Raw genomic sequence first — 26,650 nt, 5'->3', positions numbered from 1 at the left:
CTGTTTCACCCTGACAATGATTTCTGTGACTTTTGAAGAATGAAAGACTGTATGAGACTTAGGTGAATGCAATTTAGCAGAATTCAGATACTTCTGGTCCCAAATCTTGAGTTCAACCAACTGACCTATCTGAACTGTGAGTTCAGGTAGAATAAATATAAGGCATACAAGGCAATCAGGAAATCTTAGTGAAGGCAAGCATTTTAATTGTTCTTTCACAGGATATCAAAACTGATAAATATTGAGTTTGGGATCTTCAGCAATTGTAAAAAGTTGCCATTCACTGCCTGAGTATATTGATGTTGACACCATTAACAGTAGCAGTGACACAAGCTAGTCACATGTTCTCTTTGTAATATCCACTTCAACTCCTCCCTTGCCACAAGCTGTTCAACACAACGACAGTGTGACAGTGTGAGCTGCAGCTAGAAAAACAGCTGTCCAAATTAGGTCAATCTACCATCTTCTGACGCACTTCACAGTTAGTTCCTGTACTACTGTTCCATTCTCCGGTTCAGCTGCCACTTGCCTGCAGGATCTGTGCCAACTTTTACTACGCCACCTGTACAAATACAATTTCATCCAAGCTATGCTGACACACCCAATATGGTATTTTTCCTCTGTGCTTACCTAAATATTTTCAAGGGAGGTTGGAGCATATTCCATCAAATTCTTGACCTGTTCTTTGTAGGTGGTCGAAAGGTCTGTTTGCCCATCATAAAAATGAATTGACTTCACATCATTTTCAGTACGTGAGGGCATTGCGCCATCTTGAACAGGTCTTAACTTGTGATTTCTCGTCTCGAGTTAGCTCACATCAACAACGATAGGTTGTCACAATTTTCCTCAGTACACCTTGCTCAGGGAATTAAGGGTCCTCTCCTTCCTAATCACTTTGCTAGAAAGCGTAAGCATGCAGATGAGGAGTAAGGATAGGATGGCTTTGATGGTGATGCTGTCCACAGTCAAATAGCTTTCCACTAGTGGTAATGGCACTGAACAACTAGTTAAACCAATCTGGAATAAAAGCTAGTAGCTGTAACAGTGCACATTAAGCTGTCAAAATTGCCATAAAAAGGTTAAAGCATTTTCAGTGAAATATGTTGAGTTCTTGGGTTGATAAGTTGCAAGCAACATTCACACAAGTACTAGCTAATGACCATCTCCAGCAGTGTCTAAACCACCTCCTGTTGACTTCAATGTCTTTATCATTAGTCTCCCACTATCAACAATCTGGATATTGTTTTGTTTGATAGCACTCATGGGATATTTCATTATTATAAAAGGTGTTATATAACTGCAAGTTGTTGTTGGTCACCATGAACAAGCAACTCAACTGGACCAGCCACTTAAGTGTCATGGCTACTGGAGAAAGTCAAAGGCAGGGTTTTCTGAGGCAAACTAGCTCGCCTCCTGACTTACTCACCCTCTCCTACCTGCAAGGTACAAATCAGGAGGGTGTCTCAGAATACTCTCCGACTCAAGAAGCTCAACATAATCCAGTATAAAGCAGCATGTTGGATCAGCACTTCATATGCCAACATAAACATTTACATTCTCCACCACCAGCATACCGGGGCTGCAGTCTTTAACTACATTGTAGTAACTTGCCACAGCTCCTCTGGCAGCAAGTCCTGAACCCACAACCTTCACCATGCAGAAGGCCTAGGACAACAGGTGCATGGGATCACCATCTCGAAGTTCCATTCCAAGTCACAATCATCTCTTATTTGGACATTGGTCATCATTCCCTCATCAAAATCCTGGCACTCCCTCCTTGTAGGAGCACATAGGGCCAACCGCCTTCCCTGGGGTGATTTAACGTCTAAATTATTTGTTTGACCAAGAAGAAAAGTACTTCAGGCATTCATCAGGAAATTGATTTATTTCAAAAATATATTGAAACCACAACAGTTTATACAAAAACATCAATATTTATTACAAATTCGTATCACTGTACAGGAAATTACAGTTTGCATCATTCACAAAACCTCCATAAAGTTTTGCAAAATATTTTCCCGGCTTGTTTCATTTTTCAACAATTGTCAAATTAGGTGCAGATAACCAGCTGCAACATCAGCCCTTCTGGAGGTGCCTTATAATTTATATATAAAATTAATCCCCTTGTACCTAACCCAAAATAAAAACTGGAATGCCAAGAGAGTTTCATTTTCTTTGGATTCATAACAACCGGTAGGCTAATTGTTTTTTTTCCTTTTGGTCAGGTGATTTAATTCCCCACCCCCCCCATTCTTTTTTCATGATGAGATGTGGGCATCACTGGCAAGGCCAGAATTTGTTGCCCACCCCCAGATGCCCCTGAATTGCATGGCCCATTACGCCATTTCAGAGGGCAGTTATTGCTATGGACCTGGACCAGGTAAGGATGGCAGATTTCCTTCTGTGACGGACATGAGTGAACCAGATGAGCTTTTACAACAATCAGTGATAATAAGCGTGACCATGAAACTAAGATTATATTTCTACTCCAGATTTATTAGAATAGTTTAAATCCCATCAGCTGCCATGGTGGGATTTGAAACCATGCCACCAGACCATTAGCTTGGCCTTCTAGATTGCCAGTCCAGTGAGAGTAGTACTACACCACTGTCTCTCCCCAAAATTCTGCATATTCATCAGAGGCCCACATAAACCTATAACTGGGTTGAGGCATTCCAGGGTAAGATTCAAACTTCCTTACATTGTAATTATTAACAGCTTGAAAAACTTGATTAAAATGAAAGACCAGTTCCATTAAATGAGCCTCTAGCTTCTGGAACTTGTCTCAATCCATGACCCAGTCATACATAAGTTGATTCAATCAATTTTCCATTGAATAATCAACAGAATTACATTAGGCTCGAGTGCCGAGATACCAAAAATATTTGCTGCATACCCAGAAGCCATACAAATAATATATACACATATATATTTTACAAAAAACTTTACATTACAGTAAATTAAAAAATAATTAATGGCGGAATCTCTCCCCAGTATATTGCTGTAAAAAGACTGCACTCTTTATTGCCTTCTGAAATCATTGCATTTGTTCAACTCTCCCACTTGAGCCTCTCCAGCAGTCTTTCACAATGCCTTAACCTTGGCAGCTAAAAGAATGATAGCTAAGTGATAGGAAACAGCTGCCAGAGCCATTTTTATAAAGCTGTTAAATTATATTGCAATATTTAAATTTAAAAAAAATAATAGCCATCAGTTTCATGCATCTACTAAAATGACAATCTTTTAGATAAGCACTAATTCTTGGAACAGTCAGCACAATGGACGACGACAGATGGAAACTTTTGGTTTTACAGGCTGCAGATGTGATTATGACTGCAATGGATTAATCAGTGTATTGCATGTTAAAATATTTCCTGATAGTTGCTAAGGAACAGTTTAACATTTCCATGTTTTGTTCAGCAGACATTGGCCTTTGGTCTCTGAGGAACAATTTGGATTTACCAAATAAATATAAAGAAATGAGAACTCCAGTGTGGAGTGTAGCTGATATTTTCAAAGACCTGACTATCTTACGGAGCTCTGGCAACTTATATCTACGTTCTTAATCCATTTCTTAACAAAGGAAACTGAGCCGTTTCATGTGGCAGATAAATATTAACTAGCTAGAGATGAAAGACATTGCAGAACAAAGAACAGTGTTGTTCTTGTGGGAATGAGCCTTGCTTTCAAACAAAACACTCCGATTTTATGGCAACACCTTTGGTCTGAAACTACAATAGCACAACTTTAACTTATGCCATGTTAAACCAGTTCTTGCTGATACCAGATATATTGAGTCCTCAGACAAGCTTTTCCAACATAAGGATGAAAGAAAACCTCTTTAAATAAAAAAAAAAAATCAGGCAATTTGTAATCAGAAGGAAAAACACATGGCTGCACTGAATTGATGTAACAGATCAATACTTCCACATCTCAACCCAGGTAAGTAGTAAGTGTATTAGAAGGGTTTTCATCGCCAGTTGTTATTTTTGCCAAAATTGGCAAAAAGGAAGATGCCTCCGTGGCATCGTTCCTCCCTGTAGATAGAACCAACACATCTCTCACCATATCAGACCAGTCCACAGGTGAAATCATTTGACCACCTGCCAGTCACTTTCTCACCGCTAGGGAAGTTACACAAAAAAAAAGCGGCTACCCAGGCACAGCAAACACATCAATCCTCTGTGTCTGGCTGGACCCCGAGCATGGCGTGAAGTTCCTCTGCTGTGTATCCCAACAGATTGTGAAGGTCGCAGACGAAACGGTAGACGTATCTTTTGCCGGATGTCTTATGGATGATGTTCTTGTCGTAGTAATAGCGCAGCCCTCGGCTCAACTTCTCATAGTTCATTTTGGGTTTGTTCTTGCGCTTGCCCCATCGCCGAGCAACCTAGGACCCAGCAAGAAAGTAAAAGGTGTTAGCATTCAGGATTACTGCTGCAGCAAAACTGCAGATCACTACTGTGGGGAATACAGTAACTGTGTTAATACACTCAAAACTGAAATGTAATTGGCATTATACAGTGAGATTTTGACTGTGCAACATGAACTATATCAGTTACCTCGGATTCTCCCCTCACTCTCATATACAGTATCTAATTCCTCCAAGTCTCCCTGCACTAACCATCATTCTTTGACCAAGGGAGTGAGCAGCAGGTTTTTCAGGCCATGTCAATGTTGCCCTTGTCCTGAGCACTAGTCTACCCCTCCTCTCCACTGAAGCACCTCGTCTCATTTGCTGCCTCCCCAAGATAGTTCAACTGTGATCGTGCTCATTGGTGCCCAGGATCACTGAATGAAGGCATACCTTCTACTCTTATGACGAATACCATAATGAATTTTAGGTCGGGTGGACATCACTGCCATTCACATTATGATTTAAGAAGTCTGATATTCCCAAGTAGACAACTTAATTCAATAGGCATCAACATCTCATTCAGATGTTCCCTACTGAAGAACTCAATTGTTCGAGGTTAGTATGTATTGGGATTTCAGCCTTTTTAATAACTGTTTGTGAAATTTCAAATCAAATATTCAATCTTGTTAAATATTAAAAACAGTTAAGTTCAATACGTTTTTGAAATGTTTCACATCCTTATGAGTAAATTAATTAAGTGGTATCTTAATAGTTGGAGACTTTCACCTTATCTGAGAATAGCCAGGATCTGTCAAATGAACAGTGCTTATGCTGCTCTGTTAAGTGTTACTAATGTGAACCCCAACTCCTTTTCACAGACTCAATCTGATAATTGAGGAGATTCTTACTTCATCAGGGTCAGTCAGTTTAAACTCCCATCCATCCCCAGTCCAGCTGATAAACGCCTGACAGGATTTATCTGTCAGTAATTCCAAGAGGAACTGCCAAAGTTGAATGGGTCCACTTCCTGCAAAAAATAAATAAAAAAAAAGATGCAAATTAAAAATGAAAATACAAAGTGGTGTTGAAGCCTTCCAAATGCCTTAGATCTGGACCTGGAATACAGATTTTTTTTTTGGCCAAAGGTCATACAGCATTCAATTCTCATGGCCAAGCATAAAATTAACTTTGCAAACACTCAACAATCATGCATCCTAATGAGAAAAATATGTGGTTTCTCAACTTAAGCATTTTATTCTGAAGAAACAGTTGGAAAATTATAGTTTCTCACAATATTGTCATCCATTCATGGCTAACCATGAAAATCAAAACAAGTAAAATGGCTGACCCCTAAATGGGATTTGTTATTCTTGGCAATCGAATGTAAAATACTTACTTATTTAATGAGTCAGCACTGCAACCTAGATTAAAGCTCTTAGCCTACACAATACTTTTTTTTTGCTGTTTGGGAAATTTGATTATGACTAAGTCACAAGCAGTGCAGGAAGAGTGCCTCTGTCTCAGTGCTGAAAAATTGTACTGTTACATGTTGAATCTCTCCAGAAAACCTTACCATCATGTACTTATGAACAGGTCAGGTGATATAGCAATTTTTTCCTTTGGTTTCCTCCATTCCCCTCCCTCCAGCTCTTGCTATAGCGCACTTTCCATGGGTGCAGGTAGCCCTCTACTTCTTTTTCAAGTGCCCAATCTTCGTATGTGAACTTGGACTATTAATTTTGTTAACTCTAAGGACAGCATCACAGCCCTGTCAGATTCCCTCTTCATCTGAAGTCCATCAACACACGATAGGCAACAAGCCTCAATGGACAGCAACAAGTGGTGGATGACTTTTGACTTTTTTAATCCCCTGGAGGAGCCACGGTCATTTATAACACCTGTACTGAGTTCAGCTAACTCAGCACAGACAAGTGAACCCAGGCCTTTTGACCTACATAGCTTATTTTCACAAAGGGTAGGGCATTCTCCCCCATTTAACGAAGTTAGAGATCTCCTTTAAAAGTCAGACAATCTAACCAGGTAACATTTAACACAAGATTTCTTTTAATGAATTTGTTTGACTTTTGAAGAACAGATGAGAGTTAAATACAGAAACATCTTTCCTTTTTTGATTGGTGTCACCCCAAAGAATCCCTTACCTGTGAATCCAGCAAGCACTGCTGCCGGGATGACTGGTTTCCCTTGTTCCAGTGGCTCTTTTCTCTCTTGGATGTAATCTTTGAATGAGATATTTGGTTTGTTTGGACAGAGGGGCTGGGTCCAATCGTCATCACAACTATCCTGCGAAGGCACGCGCTGCATGTCACACAAAGACGACTGACTGTTCCAGGATTTCAACAGTGGGCCTGTACTTTCGAAGCTGTCAATGCTTTCAAGTGATCCTTGCTTCCTGGTTTCAACTGACAAAAAAAATGAAAGGGGGACAATGTTAAGGTTGGAAGAGTACACAAAGGAAATGATAACAGTATCATATTCCTGTCTTCCTTTATTTAACTCTAGCTTCTCACTTTACATTGCTCTTTAGCTCAATTGTGTTTCTTTTGCTGTCTCATTCCATTTAAAAAATTTGGTTTGGAGTGTGTGTGTGGTGCCAGAGTGTGGCTTGGCCTGTGAAACCACAGACAACATTTTAAACTCACTCAAACCCATTCACTTAAGAGTTAAAGTCAGGTCCATATAGTAAGGCCAATAGTTGACCCCCTCCACCCCAGTCCATCGATATTGGGTATTTTGCTTTTCAACCTCATTCCTAAAGTTCCTCTTTCACACTTACCCTGGTCAATTATGCCAACGTGCAGAGTGTTGGCATTTATTCGCTTTGGCTGCATGTAGTAGCTGCTCACTTCCACATTATCCAACTGTGGGTTAGCAAGAATCGGGAAGCCTCGGTTCAAATTGAGAAAATCAGGTTTACTTAGATCTGATGAGATCTGACAAAGCTCTGACAGGAAACTTCCAGTGAAATCGGAGAGCTGCCCTCCACACTGGGCCTGACTGGAGCGGAATTCTGAAAGTATATTTAAAAAAAAATCATCAGGATCATTATTCAAATCACCTCCTCCATTTGCTCTGACTGGGATCCAGTCAATCAGAACCAAACTTTTATTTATCACTTCAAATTTTAAATAGTGGTTGCTACTAGAGTCAGTCTTATCTGGAGTTATTTGAGTTTCAATAGTGACCATCACCACTTGGCTGCTGTATATCTCACATTGGATGCAGTTTTCATACTCCCCCAGCTTCATTCTTCCTGTAACTGACTGCACATCAGTGAAGCCAAATCAACTAACCACTCCATGGAGAGTTGGATTAACACTATCTGCATTGAGCTCATGCCCATCAAACCTGGAGTCAGGGTCGAAGCAGAAAACCCTCAATTTTCTCATCAAGGATAATGTGAAAACTGGCTTGGCTCAAAATTTCAAAGTAATAAGACTACATTATTCCTGTTTTTAAAAAAGATAATCAGAGTTTATTTCAGGCCAAACCTAAACAAACTGGTAAAATTTGCATTAATCTTGAACTGATGTATCGCCAAACATTGACAAACTAATCTAAATGTTTTGAAAAGTGTCTGCTTATTTCAGACCTCAAAAAAAGTCAGTAATTCCTAGTTTTTTTTTTAACTGGCTTTTATCTAGCTTGACCCTGTCTAAAGAAAGGCCAAGCTAGAAAAAATTCCTTACAGCAACAGTAATTTGATTCCGATTGGTCTCCGAATGTGCTTATTTAGACCAAGGGGGGAGTTTTGAGGTGACAGAGGTCTTGGGCATTGGATAGAGAGCCAGTGAGAGACCCACATCACCTCCTTTAGCAAAGGCCCACCAATCAGGCAGTTAAGAGGTCACCAGCTGATGTTCCACGAGATCAGGACCCCAGGTACAGTGAGTCACGCCTGCCGACCAATCAGAAGCTGGCAGCTCCTTTGCTCAGCAGTGTCTTTGGGGAGGTGGTTGCTATTGCCAGAATGACACCCACTGGAGGCCCAGGCTCGGAGAACAATCCAGGCCAGAGATAACTGATGGCTGAAGGGGTATCGCAGAAGGGTAGGGGGAGGTTAATGGTATGGTCAGCAGCAAGGGCAAGCAGGTGACTCTATGTGGGCCACCCCTACCTGATGCCAGGTCCATCAATTAGACACCGAGTGCCTTTAAGCATGGGGCCTCACCCCTGGGAGACCACAAACAACCTATAGGTTTGCTTGTCGTGTTCCCCTGCCTGCTGCTGGTTGAATGCCAGTGGTGAAAGGAGGAGACCCTCAAGTGTGAAATTTATGCCCAATTAAGGGCCTCATTTGCCAACAGGGTTGGAAGGCTGTCATAGATTTAATCAGAGTGGAGGTGGGACATTATATGAAAGTTATATGAAAAGACGTACAACAGACCATGAGAGTGACTATGTGCTGTTCACATGTTGTACCTTCCATGTTTGGCCGGTTTTCAATGGGCTTCTTCGGTTCAAGATGGCAGCTCACCACTACCTTCTCAAGGGCAATTAGGGATGGGCTGGACTAACTAGCAATGCCTACATCCCATGAACGTATTTTGAAAAGTCTCTTTCAAAAAAGTTACCGAGTAGGAAAATCCCTGAGGAAATTTATCTCCCCCCTCCTTCGTGACCTTACAATCAGGACCGGATTAACATCTGCATTCCCTGATCTAACTACTCCCACCCTCAAACCCTACTCTAATTGAAGGCTTTTCTGGGTTTTAACTTCTTGACTGTACTGCCACAGGGTAAAAAAAAAACAAGTAGTATTTTAATTTAAAATAGAAGTACAATTAAAGCTACATGATGTTATTTTGTTAATGGGATGTTTTGGCAGGATTGCTTGTGATGCCCTACGCTTAGATGAAATGTGAAAATGCAACCATCAACATCTGGGAACTTTGTACCAAAAATTTGTGAATAATCAGCTGCAGAAAAAAGTTACAAAAAAGAACTGCATTTTCACAGAATGTCAAAAGTTTTTCAAAAAGAAAAGGGGAAGGATCTTAGTAGACAATGAAATCAAATAGCTCATAAAAAAGAGCTGCTATTTGTGGCTGTCAGATTTTGCCCCAGCGATATTAAGTGGAACCTATTAGCATGGAACTGGGTTGTTCACCCCAACAGGATATTATCAGAGTACACCATGATAAATGGATTTGAAAAAGACGTACCAAATGAATTATTGTCCACCCAATGGGAGTTTACATTGATGAGAGAGGAAGTTCCCAGATAGTTCAGCTGTGGCGCTTCCTGGCAATCTAAGAATGATAAAAGAGGAATCCAAATTAATTACTTCTTATAAATAATAAAAAAAAATTGCTTTAAAATACTTCAGAATGAAAACATGGAGGGTTGACTGGTTCCAGGCCTCTTTTCCATAGATTAGATCATGTCTGCTTGACACCTATCTCTGACAAACTATGTGAGATCAGGAACCCAGCACGTGGTAAATCACAGGCATAGCCAGCATGCTACCACTCTGCAGACATACAATGGAATTGTGCACAAGTCCAGAACAGGAGGGTAGGAATTAGATAGGCCTTGAGACATTTTGGAACCGGCAGTTTCATTTAGTCTTAGAACCTTTCACTCCTCTGCAACAGAGAAGCTCTCTTGTGATGTTTATGGCCAGGGGGGGTGGGGGAATCACAAACACTAACTAAGAAATAATGGGTAGCTCTGGCTTATTATTTCATTCAATTGAAAGCTTGTACATATGGGCCCTGCCGCAGCTCGTCTCCCCGGCGGATGCGACGAGCCATTTAAAGTCTCTATTCAGTTCGGCGAGATCATAATGTCCTGCTGGGTAGGAGGGGCCATAAAGTCCTAGCTATGGTGTGAAAGATAAAAAGGCTTTTGACACCCATATTCGAAAATCACTTGTCATAATCTGTTTAGCTGTAGTTAAAGGCTGAGACAGTTAGATGGGATTAATATTAAATCCAATTCACCAGATCATTCTTATTCAGCATTGCTCAGGACAGGTCAGTGGAGTGAATTATTCCTCTCGCTTCTTCCAATACAGCTTAGAGTGATAGGCTCTCAATCTCAGTAGTAAAGGTTCTACATTAAATGGGTTTGGATACTCTCGATCCATTTCTTGGCTGTTGTAGACTAAAGCCAATTCATTTCACTAAAAAGCAGTGTCAAGGGTGATTGCTATGAGAAACAGAAAGCAGATCACACTGATTCACTGTGATATCCTCGAGTTTGCAGGCAGGTGAGATTGTTAAAGCAGTAGTGAGAGGAGATTTATTCTACACCTGCTGTATTGAACAAACCATTACTGGCATCCCTAAACATCAAGTACCTTGGACATGAAACCCCCTGATAGCCTAGCCAGTCAGCAACTGAATTGCGCTAATTAAGAAAAAAGGCCGAAAATTTGATCACAGGGGTGTGTTAAAATTTGCTGATCTCTACCAAGACCATTGCACAGGTTCTAAAAATTGGCCTCTGGGTTAGAGAGGGGAGAGGAGGGTGGGAAAAACAAATTGGCCACATTGCAATCCAGGGATGATTACTGGAGGGGCAAGTATGGGTAATGCTGAAAGAGGACAGTTGTGGTGCACACTGAAATTGAATAACCATACCAACATTAAATGTGAAGATTCACACCAACGGTGAGTTACTGGTGGGCAACAGATGGTCTTGGAACAATACTGAGGCCACGAGAGAAAGTCATGGGAGGAAATTGGTGGAGAAAATAAGAGAGACTCATTCATGAATGCTTGTAAATATTATGGAGATTGACCTATCAAGAGGTGTCTCATTAATTAGGGCCACTTGTTTCATGCTTTTAAAGCAAGTATTTCTGAACACTGCTATACCTTTCATTAGCTGTTCCAAGTGCTCCCAAAGAATGTCTCCAATGAAATCAGGTGCCAGCTCCAGAAAACGTTCCTTTCCAAGGCCACAGAGTACCTGGCCGGTCATGTAGAATTTTTGGAAATTGACATTCTCCAGACTGAACTCATTCACAGCCCAGTGTAGCCATTGATTGACATGCTGCTCAGTCCAAACACGAGGGTCTGGAAATAAATCAAAAATGTTAAAACTGGTCACAAAATCTGACTTAAGACATGCTGATGTTTATTGTATAGTTTCCCCAAGACAGAATGCTTATGCTCAGATCAAGGTTTCTGTGAGGTGGGAGTGCCTGGACGAAGACATTTAGAATCTATACATGGATCATGCACGTGGTAACCTTCACTTAAAAGGATCTTTGTTGTATCCAAAAAAAAAAGTTAAATTATCTTAATCCAAGATCATTCTTCCTAACTCCCCTGAAGGTGGAGAGTCTGACCATGCCTGCATTAGGTGGTATATCAGGCAGCAGCTCAGGTAAATTGCCCAAATGTTCATTACTTATGGGTGAGCGTGGCTGAATCCGGAACTCGCCCAACACTTTGCAGCAGATCTCACAATGCAACAATCAGGGGTGTTTACCTTGGCTCAGTATTATCCTCCCTAGAGGAGCTGACACCAGTTGCTGTACCCAGATCTCCAGCCTGGCTAATTCAGCCTAGACCATGGATTGAGCTTGTGTTCCTTCTAGTCCGCCTGCCTCTTTTGTGCAGGAGGTGTTGCATTTAACCCAATTGACTTACTGTGGCTCATTTTAATATTTTTATGGCTCATGGTTTTAAGTACATATTGCAGTTTGATGCAGTTTGCAGGTGAAGTTTAGAGTCTACATTGGATTTGGACTGCTTTCTCCAATCTCAAAATATTTTCCATGTATTGCAATCACCATCCACGTCGCTCCAGTGAACAATGGTCAAGAGAGAGAGAGAGAGAGAGAGAGAGAGAGATGTAAATACAGAGAGTGTTTTCAGGTTGATTACCTTTTGGGATGCTAAGACGACATCTTTCTTTGACAAAGCCACTAAAGCTTTCCTTCAGAGCCTGGCTCATGACTGCTTTGCTACCAGGCGTTAGGAGTGGAACCTCATTAGTTCCAACATCTGTAGCCAAGAGAGAAAAAAAAGAGCAGTGACAAATAATCCTTCTACCACGAGAAAAATTTCCTTCAAAGTTCCCTATTTTAATCTTCCTCTCTAATAAATCCTTCTCAAGACAAATCTTGTGGCAATGACAAAAGAAGATGTTGTTCTATGAATCTCCAGTGCCATATTCCAACACCCAATTATTCAGCTTAACTGACATACTAGATAGTTCAGCCTGACCTCAAATAAATCTGTACAATGTCAAGGCAGATGTTTAAGATGGTTGCAATTCCACATTCCACACACTAGTTATAAAATGTCTCAGAATACCTTGCTATTATTAAGAAATATTACAAGATTTGGCTTATGGGGAAATATTGGCAGCAGATGTTATCTCTGCACATTTATTGCTTTTGAGGGTGCAGCTGAGATTCACAAACCTCTTATTGTTCAGTCACCAAGCATCAATAAACTTTCCTAACTGTTCTGAAGAAGTCATATTCGACTTGAAATGTTAACTCTTTCTCTCTGCACAGATGCTGCTAGAGCTGCTGAGTACTTCTAGCTCTTTGCTTTTATTTCCCATTTGTAGCATCCACATTGTTTTGCATTACTTTTGCTGAGAGTGCAATATTAAATTTGGAAGGTGTCACAACAGAAGGAAACTCAAAGAATCTCTAGTTAATATGCTGTTCTAGTGGCTAAAGCTGAGTGGATTAATGTAATACTAACTTTGTCAATGCTTTACAATAACCTACTGTTGCTCATGGAATGGGACAAAAATGCACTAAAATGGCATTTTAATGCTTCTAGAAATAGCACTTAGAAAGCAGTTACAAGACAAAATGGGAGATTATAAAACATTGGGTTGTAAAAAATAAGTTATAAAACTAACACTTGTAACCGGAATTCAGTGCATCATTCTGGTGATAACAAATGTAATATTTAAATATGGATGTGTCCTAGTTAATAGACATTTTACCGTATAAAAAGGAGGACATGCCAGTTGGAACCTCTTGCACACTCTGTTCTTCATCTAAATGTGACAGTAATCCATCGAGTCCAGTAGACTCATATATGTCAAACGCTGACTGGCGCTGAAATAAAAATAAATAATGAAACTTACATAAAATCTAGCAACTATTGTTTGTAAACTAAGGCTATGACCAGATATTTTTATGCCCCATATCTGAATGAGTATGATAATTGACGAATTATACATAATTGGTATTGCTTTTAAATTAGGGATGGGACATCATACATGACCCTGATTTGGTATGTATCACCTTTCTGTCAATGTTGCTAGGTAAAAATCCTGGGATTCCACATTATGGAAATACATAAACACTGCCTCATTTGAAGGTGGCAGCCAGCCAGCACCATCTTCACAGATCAACTAAGGATGGACAATAAATGTGGTCTTATTAAGGTAGCCATATGCCAAGAACAAATATATAAAATACCTTTCACTGGAAATCTGAGGTGTAAAGTGATGGTTCTTCAGACTCTTGTCACAGTCTACAGAATACTTCAACTTGGACATATATTCTACACCAGTGAATTGAACTAACTGTCCAAAAATATATAGTGACACTACTGAAGCTCATTGGCTTGGGATTCTCATACAGGCCTTTTAGACATTGCAAAACAATTGTCAGATCTGTAGCAATAAGAAAAATGCATTGCCCATTCATTCTGCTTATTATGTCCATCCCAATTTCAACAATCTTCTTAGATTTAACCTGTTTCACAATATTTCTAACACAGTGAAGGAGAATCAAATGGTTACATTAGAGCTGCCACTATATTCAATGTTTGTCTCACTGAGGTAAAAGATAGTAGTGCTGGAAACGGAATAGTTCCCACACCATCAAGCACTTCCAAGTCAAGTTAAACATAGTCAGATGTAGACTAACGGTCCCTCAACCCTACCCAGCCATGTTATTTCAATCCAATCTCCATAGAGCATCCTCTAGTTCATTACAGGTGACATTTTATCATCTTGTGGTCTTACTTAAGGTCATCTTTAGCCAATTAGCCAAAATGAAGACTAGTTTTGTGATACGGTACCACACCCTCTTAAGAAGTGGTTTTGTACTACTTGAGCCAATTTCACATAACAGAGTTTAAACACAGTCACTGGAGAGTTATAATCTTTAACCCATTATTATGAACTGGATTTGAACCTGGTCCCTTAACAGAAATGAAAAATACAATGACAGGGAATTAGAGGGTAAATTGAAGAAAAAAACAAATCAAATGTTGGACAAGACTAAACAGTAATAAAACATGTAAACTATTCCACAGGAATGAGCATTCTTCTGTCTCATTGTATATCAGCAACATGTCCTTGGAAAGATGGCTAGGTTCCAATTTATCAACAGGCTGGGTGCCTATTTTGCAATGGTCACATAAGAGTCTGGCGTTATCTCCAATCATGCCAGTCTGTACTAATGAAAACACAACTATGCATTAGGTAAACTGGAAAGCCAAGTATGGTACATGTTAAACATTTACACGCTTACTCATTCAGTAACGCCTGCCGATCATAATTGGGGAAGGTTTTATTTTCACTTCAGTTTGATCAAAGAAAATTTGTGCGCACTGTGGAATGAGATAGCATAATTCGATGTAGAATGGTAAATATCACACATCATAAGCTGCAAAGAGCGGTGGAAGCAGATTCAATATTAACTTTCAAAAAGAAATTGAATATTTGCTTGAATTTTTTTTTAAAGGGGCTAGATAGAAAGAGCTGGGGAGTGGGACTAACTGGATAGCTCTTTCAAAAAGTCGGCACAGGCTTGTCATGCTAATTGGCCTCCTTCTCTGTGCCATATGGTTCTGTGAAAATAGAACAAAATACAAAGTGAAAAGTGCTCATGAATCCAGATCATAGTTTAAATTAGAAAAAGTTATCTTCAGCTATTAAATAATATGGGAACTTGCAGCACATACGATATACTGAACTGGGGTGCTGTATTCATCTCCTTAACCCACCAGGGGAGAGTGATGTTCCACACTGAACTGAAAAGCAAAGCAAGTTGTTTGCTTTACAAACAACACTCATTCTTTTCTAGTCATAAGATGCCAAACTTTACAAATGCCATTCCATTACTAAAACAAAGCAGGGAAAGTGTTTAAAAAAAAAATGAATGGTAATTTTTAAACAGAATTTGCAACACGTCCCAACTTTAGAAGTCACCACCGATGGGCCTGCAGACATTTCCTTCTGAAAATTGAATTAGATTAGTTTTCCCACAATATCACCGGGGAACTGCATTTCACATCTGCACTGGCCCATTCTCTTTTGTGGGTTTGCAAGCTGAAGGTGTAGCTGGCTCACAAAACATGCACAGGCAGCAACACAGTCACCAGAACTTGAAAGGCTTATTTTAACTTCAAAAGAACATATCAGAGAGGTAGTTTCAGTTTTGTCATATTAAACTTTACCTTAAGTACTCCTCGGGTCTCCAAAGCCACAGGGGCTTCCTGATCCCTCAAATAATCACACATGTTGATCTGTGGGAGACAAGAAGGAAAGACAATTAAACTGACTGAAACAAACATTGTCCCCTCAGAAATGAGAAAGAGCTGCATTTTTGTTTATACCATATTAATTCATGTTGAAGATAAAAAAAGGTCACTTAATATAAATGTAGTTCTTTGTCGATCAACTCTCTGCTCTTTCTTGGAAAGCCAAAGCCAAGATTTTATCAGCATCTAACCTGTCTAATATGTTTTTCCTTTGATTAGCTGTTTACCTTGAGAAGGGCAGGCAGTGGCATAGTGGTATTGTCACCAGGCTAATAACTCAGAAACCCAGGGTAATGTTTCGAGGACCTGAGTTTGAATCCCATCATGGCAGATAGTGGAATTTGTATTCAATAAAAAAAACCTGGAATTACAATTCTAATGATGACCATGAAACCATTATTGTAAAAATCCATCTGGTTCTATACTGTCTTTTAGGAAAGGAAATCTCCTTACCTGGTCTGGCCTACATGCCCTCTGAAATTGACTAGCAAGTGACACCCACATCTCATGAATAAAAAAGCATAAACTGAACCAGACGGTGTAACATTTTATTTTTTTTGCACCTGGGTGATTGTACTAGGTAGATATGAATCAGAGGGTGCAGGACTGTGGCAGTACTTGTGAATACTGGCTGGAACCCAAAAAACAGTATTAAAAGCTGCCTTGGGCTATGACTCACATATACACAAGGCGAGTTCATGGTGTCTGGTCAAAATAATAGCCAACTTATCTAGGAATAAAATTATGAAGAATCAGACTACCGTCAATATGCTTTCTCTTGGTGGATGAGCAGCTTGTTGTTATTAATCAGCTGAAATTTTTGGGCTAGCACAGTACAATTTTAGTTTGATTCATTCTTTACTTTTCAATTATTGGCTACTAAAACCAATATTTCAAAGTTGAGGAGCAAATTTTTTGCAGATTTTCATGTGGGGCCTTGTCCAGAACTACCTTTATAGTCTTAAAAGATGAGAAAATCTCCATGAAATAATTTCTTTAGAAATTTGACTTTGCTGTAAGCAAATCATTCTACATTGCCATCTTCCTCACTACGTGCATACTGTCCTGGAATGAATGCTTGCTATCTCATTTCCCCAATATTTCAAATTGGAACTCCTTATTTTTCCTGGTCGTCCTTCCCTGTTATAACTGACATATCTAAAAACCCAGCTCTTGCTTTACTTATTACTTCTCCATTTAACTTGTTAACCATCTTGCTCTTTACAACCTCGGTCTGGACTCTTCAGGGTCTTCCTATAGTCACATACAAATAATAGTGCTACTACATTGAATGGCAGGTAATAGTATGAAAATTAATTTCCACAAAGAAGAATTGGTTAGCTAAGCAAAGAAAACTAATACACAAGTATTTAGGGACCATTTACTGTCAATTTACCAACATCAAGCTTCATAAATCTTATAGCACAGAAGGTGGCCCATTGGGCCTGTGCCTGCTCTTTGACAGGGCTATCCAATTAGCCCCACTTCCCTGCTCTTTCCCAATGTCAACACAAAATTTTCATTTGCTAGTATATATCCAATTTTCTTTTGAAAGTTACTTTTGAATTTGTTTCCACTATTATTTCAGATAGTGAATTCAGATCATAATCTATGGTAAAAACACTATTCCTTCATGTTACCTCTTGTCTTTGAAATGTCTATTATTTCATAGAATTTACAGCACAGAAACAGGCCATTTGGCCTAACTGGTGTATGCTGGTGTTTGTGCTCCACATGAACTTCTTCAACTAACTACACCAGTATATCCTTCTATTCCTTGCTCCGTCACGTACTGATCTAGCTCCCCTAGAAATGCATTCTTACTGTAACAAAACACTGTAAAAACAACAGTTACGAACATAGGGTGTATACAGGCAATGCACAAGAGGATATGTGGAGGGCAGAAGGCAAGGGGAGTGGGGGATCAGCTCCAGTTACACATGTAACAGATTTTACTGATTATTTATGTGGACTGAAGCACACATGAAAACTTTCCAGATACTAAATGGTCCATCCTTCGAGACTGCATGCTTAGGGGGAAGGCAGTCCGACTGATGTATTGTACATATTCCATTTCTACTTTCAACATTATTGAAAGGAAATAGCCAAAACTCCAGGAATCTCATATCCGTAATTTGACATTTAATATATAAAATTTATAGGGACGTATCCCATTCATTTCCAGAATGATGGTATTAGCAAAGTAGAATGATGCTTCCTTAACTATCCAGCAGAGCACGTCTCAGATTCTATGATCAGCTTATCCCTTTGCTTCACGTGCACCACCAACAGGGAAATATATTATCCGAAACCCAGAATGGTTGAGGTGTAAATAATGTTATTGTTCAGATTTATATGACTCATAGTCTACTTGTCAGAGTATCACAAGTTCATTGACAGTGACAAATTGAATAAATACCCCCAACTCAACAATTACAACTGTCAAGCAATTACTCTGATTCATTTTTAATACAGCTGAAAGGGGAAGAGAAGTAGGGGGAGGCGCAGGGGGTCAACAATTTAGTAGATTACTTGTGAAGTCCACTTCCACGGTTACTTTGAAAGAAAGTTCTAGCAGGATTACTTTTTAAACAGTGTGTGCAGGACCCCACCCACTGCTTCTGATGGTTTTATCTGATTAAAAAAAAAGTTTATGAAGCAAAACGAACCTTCAAAGAGTAGAAAGTGGAAATTAGTTAATGCATAAAGATAAAAGCAAAAAACTGCGGTTGCTGGAAATCCAAAAACAAAAATACCTGGAAAAACTCAGCAGGTCTGACAGCATCTGTGGAGAGGAACACAGTTAATGTTTCAAGTCCGTTTGACTCTTCAACAGAAATAAGGAAAATTCCTCTCCCACAGATGCTGTCAGACCTGCTGAGTTTTTCCAGGTATTTTTGTTTTTGTTTTAGTTAATGCATAAGTGGTTTACCAGTGATACTTGAGTGTTTATTTAGAATTCTCAGACATGTTATATAATCTTTCAGATAGGCACATATTAGCAAGTTTATCTCCCAATTGTTCTAAGCAAACATTTTTTTCTGGATTCAGCAAAGCCCTCATGGCTAAAGCAGATCTTTTTAAACAGCAACATAGTAAGTACATGGGGTAAATTGAAGAATCTCATTACAAGGCCTGTCATGATCCAGGTATGTTCAGGAAGGCACTAATATAGCAACAGTTTTATTTGCCAGCCTTGGTCGAGTGATAGTATTCTTGCCTTTCACTCTGAAAGTCATAGATTCAACCCAACTTCAGAGACCTGAGCACAAATCCACACCAACACTTCAATGCAATATAGTAAATACTAAACTATTGGAGATGCCACCTTTGAGATATTAAACTGCTCTCTCAGATGAATGTTAAAGCTCTGTTTTGGGGGAAAAAAGGGTTTCCACTCAAGCCTGGCCAATATGCAACTCTCAACCATCATTTCCCCCTCATCTGTGGAACATGCAGTGTGCAAACTGCCTACCACTTTACTTCAACAGCAATTGTACTTCAGGTGCACTTAATAGGGTGTAAAGTATTTTTGGACACCCTGGGGCCATGAAAGGATTTAGAAATGAACAAAAGAATGAATTTGCATTTTATATAATGCAACTCCTTTTCGCACACCAGCTCTGGATCAACTAATTCAAGATGCACATACTTCTCTTGTTGTTACACCTACTCGTCGCCATTAAAATGTATGGATCAACCCACACAATACTCAAGGACCAAAAGGCTTACATTGACATTACAAAAACAGAAATACCTGGAAAAACTCAGCAGGTCTGGCAGCATCGGCGGAGAAGAGCAAAGTTGAGGTTTCGATTCCTCATGACCCTTCAACAGAACTAGGTAGAAATAGGAAAGGGGTGAAATATAAGCTGGTTTAAGCGGTGGGGGGGGGGGGGGGAAGAGAAGTGGGGGGGTCGGGGGGGGGGGGGTTGTTGAGACAAGCAAGCAGTGATAGGAGATTTCCCCTCCCCTCCCCCCCTCCCCCCCAAATCAGCTTATATTTCACCCCTTTCCTATTTCTACTTAGTTCCGTTGAAGGGTCATGAGGACTCGGAACGTCAACGTTGCACTTCGCCGATGCTACCAGACCTGCTGAGTTTTTCCAGGTATTTCTGTTTTTGTTTTGGATTTCCAGCATCCGCAGTTTTTTTGTTTTTATTACATTGACATTACCCTGACTTCATTTCGCTATTTCTATTTATTTACATAAAAATATAAAAAGTGAGAAATAATTCAAATTGTTCTATTAGTGCTTACTCCAAAGGCTCTGCAAACAATACTTCCAAAGCATTTTCCACGAACCGTTTTATAGCATTATGGTAAACCACATGTACACTCATCCAAAACTCCATACAAAATGCATAGGCGACATTGTTCACATTTCAGCTGCTTGAAACTTCCCGCATGACCAAAGTATACTTGTCCTCCATTCAGTAATCCATCGCAATCTCTCAAAATATACGAGGTTCAAGCCTGGATTTAGACTGCAGCCTACTGTGGACTCAAACCGGTCTGAGATAGCCTCCTGGAGGAGGAGATAACACATCTCAGGCCTTGGGTGCACAGGGTAAAAGGTCTTCGGAGTTTGCGTTTTTACAAACCCAATTTGCCAGTTCAACTGAACGGGAGATCAGCATTTAAATCAGTGACTTCCATCACACGGTAACAAAGCCTATTTGAGTCCAGGTCTCTGCGCTTTCAAGACCTCCATTGCACAGTGAGATGCTTTCATCCTGTTACTAACAGATACAGACAGTGTTAAAATCTCCCCTACTTTCGCGGGGAGAGATCACCTATTAACCACAGACGGGTTAAAATGCAGTGGACGTGCTGTACCCGACGCCACGTTAAAGCACTCGGGATATCAAACTTTTATGTTAGGCCAGAAATGCTGCAAGACTGTAAAATACTATAGCAACAACTTAACTAACCGCCTCCTTCATGGCGGAAAAATAAACTATTTTCTTTTTACAATGTTTAAACTGGAATGTACTCCACCCTCCCTGAATAACAACAGAGATCGCTCAGCTCACAGTCTCCATTGGACACACAGCAATCTCAAAGATCGCGAGTTAAACTCAGAATGGTGTACTTACTGTGTGACTCCTTCCCTGCGTTAAGTTTGTGTTTTTCACGGTCCGTGGGATCGGTCGGTTAAAATCCAGTAACGCCCTTCCCACAGCGAGTGGGTTTGATAGATCCGTGGGTGTGAGAGAGAGAAAAAAAAGGCTAATGCGAATATCAAATACACCCGAAGTTCTGTATCGCGGTAGGATTTCACCGTAAAATTCCCCAACTTTAATGAGGTCACACACTTAACAATCTGCTCAGCGAATATCAGAGCCTCGCCTTTTTACATCAATTCCCACAACTTCTCTGCAGGTTTCTCCTTATTGGACGAAGTCAATGCAGGAGGAGCCGCCAACATAGTCATCACCAAACAAGGTTATCTCGCCAGGCTGGTTGGGCTTTCTGCTGTTGTGGTAAGCTCTACCCCGTGAGATTCAGATTCATTGTTTTGCACCTAATATTCATCGCCATGAATTAAGTTGCTTGCCATAAACTGAAGACTACACTTGGTTAATTTTCAACACAGTTGCCAAATTGACCCACTTGAGCTGCGCATATTTTGTGTGACAGCTACATATAAAATATATTGTACAACACAGAGGAGATCTTTCAGACCATCGTGCACCGATTGAGGGACTCAAGTAGTCCTACAACCCTGTTCTTTCCACATAGCCCTGTACTTTTCCCAGCTAGTATTTATCTAATTGTCTTTTGAAAGTTACTGTTGAATCTGCTTCCACTACCCTTTCAGGCAGTGCATGCCAGGTCACAACTCACTACATCCAAAAAAAAATCTAATTTCCCCTCTTGTTCTTTTGCTGATTACCTTAAAGCTATGTCCTCTGATTATGACCTACCTCCCAGTGCAGAAGGTTGCTTCCTATGTACTCTCTCAAAACCTTTCATAATTTTGAAAACCTTTATTAAATCTCCCCACAGCTTTCTCTGTTCTGAGGACAACTGCCCACCTTCTCTAGTCTCTCCACATTACAGAAGTCCCTCATCATTGATACTGATCTAGCATATCCCCTCTGCAGCCTCTTCAAACCCCTGATGTCCTTTCTAAATTACAGTGTCCCAAATTGGACACAGTACTCCAGTCAATGCTTAACCTGATGGCGGCAGCAGACCGCCTTGTAAGATGAGGGGTTGTGTCATGGTGGTCAACTCTGTGTCAAGCATCACCTGGTGTGGCTCAGGAACTATACCCTGGCATGCAGAGGAAGACAGTGGGCTGAGAAGGTGCATGATTCACTGGCCTCTGCTTTTGCTTTGCCCTCTTTCAGTCAGCAGGGCTTTTTGCTTCTGTTTGCCTCTTCCAGTGCCCCAGCCAGCCTCCGGAGTTTACGTCTGTCAGCGACTGTCTCCCTGCTGTCCGTGTCAATGACCATCATCTTCATACCTCGTTTGCAGGTGTCCTTGTAGTGGAGGCATGGACACCTAGGAGGCCATAGCCTATGGCCACTTCACTATACAGAAGGTCTTTGAGTATATGGCTACCATCCATCCAATGAACATGGCCAAATCAGCCCAGGGGTTGTTGGCTTATCAGTGAACGCATACTGATGGAATTAATAAACTCCAGGACCTCTAATCTTGTCCTGCCAAGTGGTTCCGAGGATACATCTGACACAGCAAACGTGGAAACTGTTCAGCCTTTTCTCCTGCCTGGCATATGTTGTCTCACTGCTGTAGAGGAATGTGCTGAGGCCACAGGCATGATAGAGTTCAGTTTGGTATTCTCAGTCAGGTTGCTGTTGTTCCACATTCTCTTACTCAGCTTGGACATAACAGCTGTAGCTTTTGTGATGCATGTGTTGATTTCAGTATCAAGTGACTGATTGCTGGTGATCGTAGAGCCGAGATATGTGAATCTGTCAACAATCTCCGGTGTCACGTTGTCAATGCTGATAGATGGCAGTGTGGCAACATTTTGGACAATGAGATTTGTTTTCCTGATGCTGATGGTGAAACCAAACACTTTACAGGCATGAGAGAGTCTGTCCATTTGCCGCTGAATGTGATTATCAGTCTGGAATGTTAGTGCAGCCATCATAGAGCAACTCTCTAATGGGGACTTAGCGCACATTTATCGTGGATCTCAGGTAAGCAAGGCTGAACAGCTTTTCATCGGTTCTGGTATGTGAGTAGACACGATCTGTAGATGACCTGAAGGTAAACACCAGCAGCAAAGAGAAGAATATGCCATAGAGTGTCTGTGCCATAGTGTTTGTATCTTGCACATAATGAGGCACGAAGAGACACAGAAAAGTTTGTGCAGATGCTGCAGGAGTGCCAGTTTCCTGTACTTGATTAGTTCAGGCAGTATGGCATCAGCACCTGGAGCTTTGCCCATGGCAAGTGAGTCAAGAGCTTTGCTAAACTCCTTCACTGTCTTGTTCAATGTCCAGCTCTGCCATGACTGGCATGTTTTCTATGGTTAGAGACCTAGCTCTAGGTGTCCAAGATGAGCTGCCTTGGTAACAATGTTCTATCTAGAATACAACTCAAGGTAGTATTCCACCCATCTCTCCATTGCAGTTGCAGATAATTTCCCCTGCTTTTGATTTCAATGGATCCATCTTCTTTACTAGTGGACCTATCGCCTTTTTGATCCCCTCATACAGGCCCTTAGAATTCCCTGTGTCAAAGGACATCTAAATATTCTAGCAAAATTGTAACCAGTAGTCATTGACACACCATTTGGCAGTCTGTGGGACTTTAAGCAGCTCTTAGTGCATTCAAAGTTTTCTCACTTGGACCTCTCTTGTAATTAATGAAAACAGAACACTTGGCTTCAATGACAGGTTTCATCACAGCCATGTTAGCCTCAGACAAATCAGCATTCTTTCACTCTTGCTTGCACATGTTGAGTGTGTGGTATTGTAGATGGTACCTTGAAGAATGCCCCATTTCGCTTCTGCGCTCTGGAGAATGCCAATCGAGTTGAGGAATTAACCAGTGGTTGGTAAAGGTTTCATATAACTTCCTTGCTTTTGTATGGCCTGGATATTAACACAGACGTGGGATCTGAGCCCAAGATGGGTGGGGTTGGAGGGCGGGGTGGGAGATGGAGGAGTAGAAATTGCACAGGCGGAACTTGTAAGAAAATTTAGCAGCTCAGAATGTTGGATTTCAACATAGTTATCTAACTATAATTTTACTTCCTGGTTTTGGATCTCCGAGCTGCATTAGTGGGCGTAATGTGTAAAGTCAAATCTAAACACCAGCATTAAAAGACCAATGCAACAGTGAAATTTGCAGTAGCTCGAAGGTTTTGGATGTAAATATTGAGATTTATTCTTTATGGATGCAGGAAAGAAAAGGTAGCACAGATGTAATGATGCTTCCCTATGGATAATACTGGGTGCAGTTAGGAGCAGGAGAGAGATCATTTACCCCAGCAATGAGAGGAAGAAACCTGTTGGTCTCACCAAGAAACTGAGGTTGGAGGTAATGCAGGAGGTAAACAACAGGAGTTTTTTTTCCCATTTCTGGAACTGGAAGCAGTTTAATGACCTCACCAAGTCAGGAAAAGTGAATTCAGTTGCTGCTTCAGATGCATCCTGTGGTGTTCTATGGCTACTCACCCACCTCCCAATTCATCTTGCTAAGTGTGCTCTATCACATCATTCTTCACAAATAAGTGTCAAGAGAATCCATCCTTCACTTCTTATACACTTCCTCACCTCCCCATTTATCCATCCACCACTGTCACTCATCCCAGTCTTTGTGCAATTGGATGCATCTGCCTAATGGTCACCTTCACCAAATAAGTGACTTACAGTTATACATGGGCTTGTTCATTTAACACATGTTGGAGAAGAGGGTGTAAACAGCAAGGGAGAGGACTGAAAGTTGGCTGCCCCAAAGTATGCAGCTGACAGATGCAGAGAAGGAGGCCATGGAGATAAGTGGCACCTCTGCATCCCTAATAATTGGAGGGAGAGAGACTGGGAACTCACAGATGCCTGGTGACAGAATTTAAACATTTATTTCACAAGTCACTAAGCTATGAGAAGCCTGAGTATGCTGATTGGCAAGATTGTTAATTTGAATTTATATCTACTTCTTCTGCCTTCCAGACCATTCACGCGTGGCATACCAATCTGCCAACATACCTGATGATGATTCCTCAGTGACCTCATTCTTACCCAGGGTGCATTGTCACAGGATGTGCAACTACACAAAATACAGGTACTTTGATGAATCCAGTTCGATAGTGAGTTTGGTTTTCACCGATGATTCACAATACAAAAGAAAGTACCAGCAGGCATTGGTGGCAGGGACTGATGTAGAGGGTCCATGTTAGTGGGGTGGGTGTGATGTGCAATTCTCTCTGAGCTGGACACAGATGTTGGATGTCTATTGTTGAGGAAGAGACTTCTATGTGTACATCAGCAACTTAGCCAGGTGGTGACACATGTGCCATGCACACTCCCTGCAATAGCTTCACTCAAATCAGTCCCACTTCTCACCCATTGTCACTCCACCCCCCTCAGCCAGTACCGATCTCTCAGTGGCCAAGGTGTAGGTGAAACAGTAAACAAAAACAGAATTACCTGGAAAAACTCAGCAGGTCCGGCAGCATCGGCGGAGAAGAAAAGAGTTGATGTTTCGAGTCCTCATGACCCTTCAACAGAACTCGAAACGTCAACTCTTTTCTTCTCCGCCGATGCTGCCGGACCTGCTGAGTTTTTCCAGGTAATTCTGTTTATGTTTTGGATTTCCAGCATCTGCAGTTTTTTTGTTTTTATCTCTATGTAGGTGAAACAGTCTTTGGCGAGGCCCTCAAACGTTCCAAATCCCAGAAAACGTAGCTGAATGGCAGGGATCTTGGGCAGCCTGCCTCTACCACTGCTGAAGCCGCCATACAGGATGCCCCCCATTAGAAATGTGAGAGAAATCAATTGTGGGTGTTTGACAAAATGTTATGTTATGAAGTTTTCTGTTTTATATATAACAGCATATAAAATGTATTGATGTGCAACACTTCCTGGGCTTACCCAATAATGTTTGCCCATGCACCCTTTCAGTTGTTTCATGATGAATTTGAGTAAGGGATGAGACCCGCTGGGGAAGGTGAAATGGGTATATGCTTGGTTGAAGGGCTGTGGTGTGGAGGGGAATGGTTTTGTGAGTGGGAATGGTGGGGGTGGGTTTAGTTGGAGGGGGTGGTGGGGGTGGGTTGTGTGGGGAGTGGATGATGGGGGTGGGTTGTGGGGGCTGGATGGTGGGAGCGGGTTGTAGGGGGGATGGTTGGGGTGGCTTGTTGGGGGGAGGATGGCGGGGATGGGTTGTGAGGGGGAATGGTGGGGGTAGATTGTGAGGGGAATGGTGGGTGTGGGTTGTGGGGGTGTTGGGGGTGTAGTGGGCTGAAGGGGGTTGGATTGTAGGGAGGGTGGGTTGTGGGGGGGAATGGTGGGGTGGGATGTGGGGGGGAATGTTAAGGGTGGGTTGTGGTGGAGGTGGGTTGTGGGGGGGAATGGTGGAGGTGGGTTGTGGGGGGATGGGGGATGGGTTGTGGGGTGGGTTGTGATGGAGGTGTGTTGTGGGGGGGAGTGGTGGAGGTGGGTTGTGGTGGAGGTGGGTTGTGGGGGGGAATGGTTAAGGTAGGTTGTGAGGGGCATGGTGATGGTGGATTGTGGGGGGTAATGGCAGGTCTGGGTTGTGGGCAGGGAATGGCGGGGGCTGGTTGTGGGGTGGGTTGTGGTGGGGGTGA

At 41.3% G+C, this 26,650-nt stretch overlaps 1 protein-coding gene and 1 long non-coding RNA gene across 3 annotated transcripts; one reads left to right on the top strand and one right to left on the bottom strand.

Moving 5' to 3' along the window:
- Positions 1–1,866: 1,866 nt before the first annotated feature.
- ets2 (v-ets avian erythroblastosis virus E26 oncogene homolog 2) lies at positions 1,867–21,216 on the bottom strand. Of its 2 annotated transcripts, none has more exons than XM_041211404.1 (10): positions 20,955–21,216; positions 15,772–15,840; positions 13,301–13,415; positions 12,217–12,336; positions 11,200–11,400; positions 9,541–9,627; positions 7,152–7,385; positions 6,517–6,777; positions 5,266–5,384; positions 1,867–4,390 (listed from the first exon to the last, which is right to left on the bottom strand). In XM_041211404.1, the coding sequence occupies exons 2-10, from the start codon at positions 15,832–15,834 to the stop codon at positions 4,175–4,177; spliced, it is 1,416 nt and encodes a 471-aa protein (XP_041067338.1). In that variant the 5' UTR covers positions 15,835–15,840; positions 20,955–21,216; the 3' UTR covers positions 1,867–4,174. The 2 variants fall into 2 exon arrangements, with proteins under 2 accessions (XP_041067338.1, XP_041067339.1); XM_041211405.1 differs by lacking the exon at positions 20,955–21,216 and adding an exon at positions 20,116–20,134.
- Positions 21,217–21,261: 45 nt separating this feature from the next.
- Positions 21,262–25,827, top strand: LOC121290663. Its single transcript, XR_005945859.1, has 3 exons — positions 21,262–21,341; positions 25,014–25,125; positions 25,696–25,827. It is a non-coding gene; the product is annotated as an uncharacterized LOC121290663 (long non-coding RNA).
- Positions 25,828–26,650: the final 823 nt, after the last annotated feature.

This window comes from Carcharodon carcharias, chromosome 18, assembly GCF_017639515.1.
Source record: "Carcharodon carcharias isolate sCarCar2 chromosome 18, sCarCar2.pri, whole genome shotgun sequence".
Lineage (NCBI taxonomy): Eukaryota > Metazoa > Chordata > Chondrichthyes > Lamniformes > Lamnidae > Carcharodon > Carcharodon carcharias.
This window is presented reverse-complemented; position numbering and strand designations above follow the sequence as displayed.

What these genes read in the sequence shown, in the direction of transcription:
- ets2 (XM_041211404.1), bottom strand. Translation starts at nt 15,834, where the DNA reads ATGTGTGATTATTTGAGGGATCAGGAAGCCCCTGTGGCTTTGGAGACC. An exon ending in CGTTGGCATAATTGACCAGG is followed by an intron (nt 6,778 to 7,151) that starts GTAAGTGTGAAA and finishes TTTTTTTGTCAG; the next exon opens with TTGAAACCAGGAAGCAAGGA. An exon ending in AGTGCTTGCTGGATTCACAG is followed by an intron (nt 5,385 to 6,516) that starts GTAAGGGATTCT and finishes TATTTTTTGCAG; the next exon opens with GAAGTGGACCCATTCAACTT.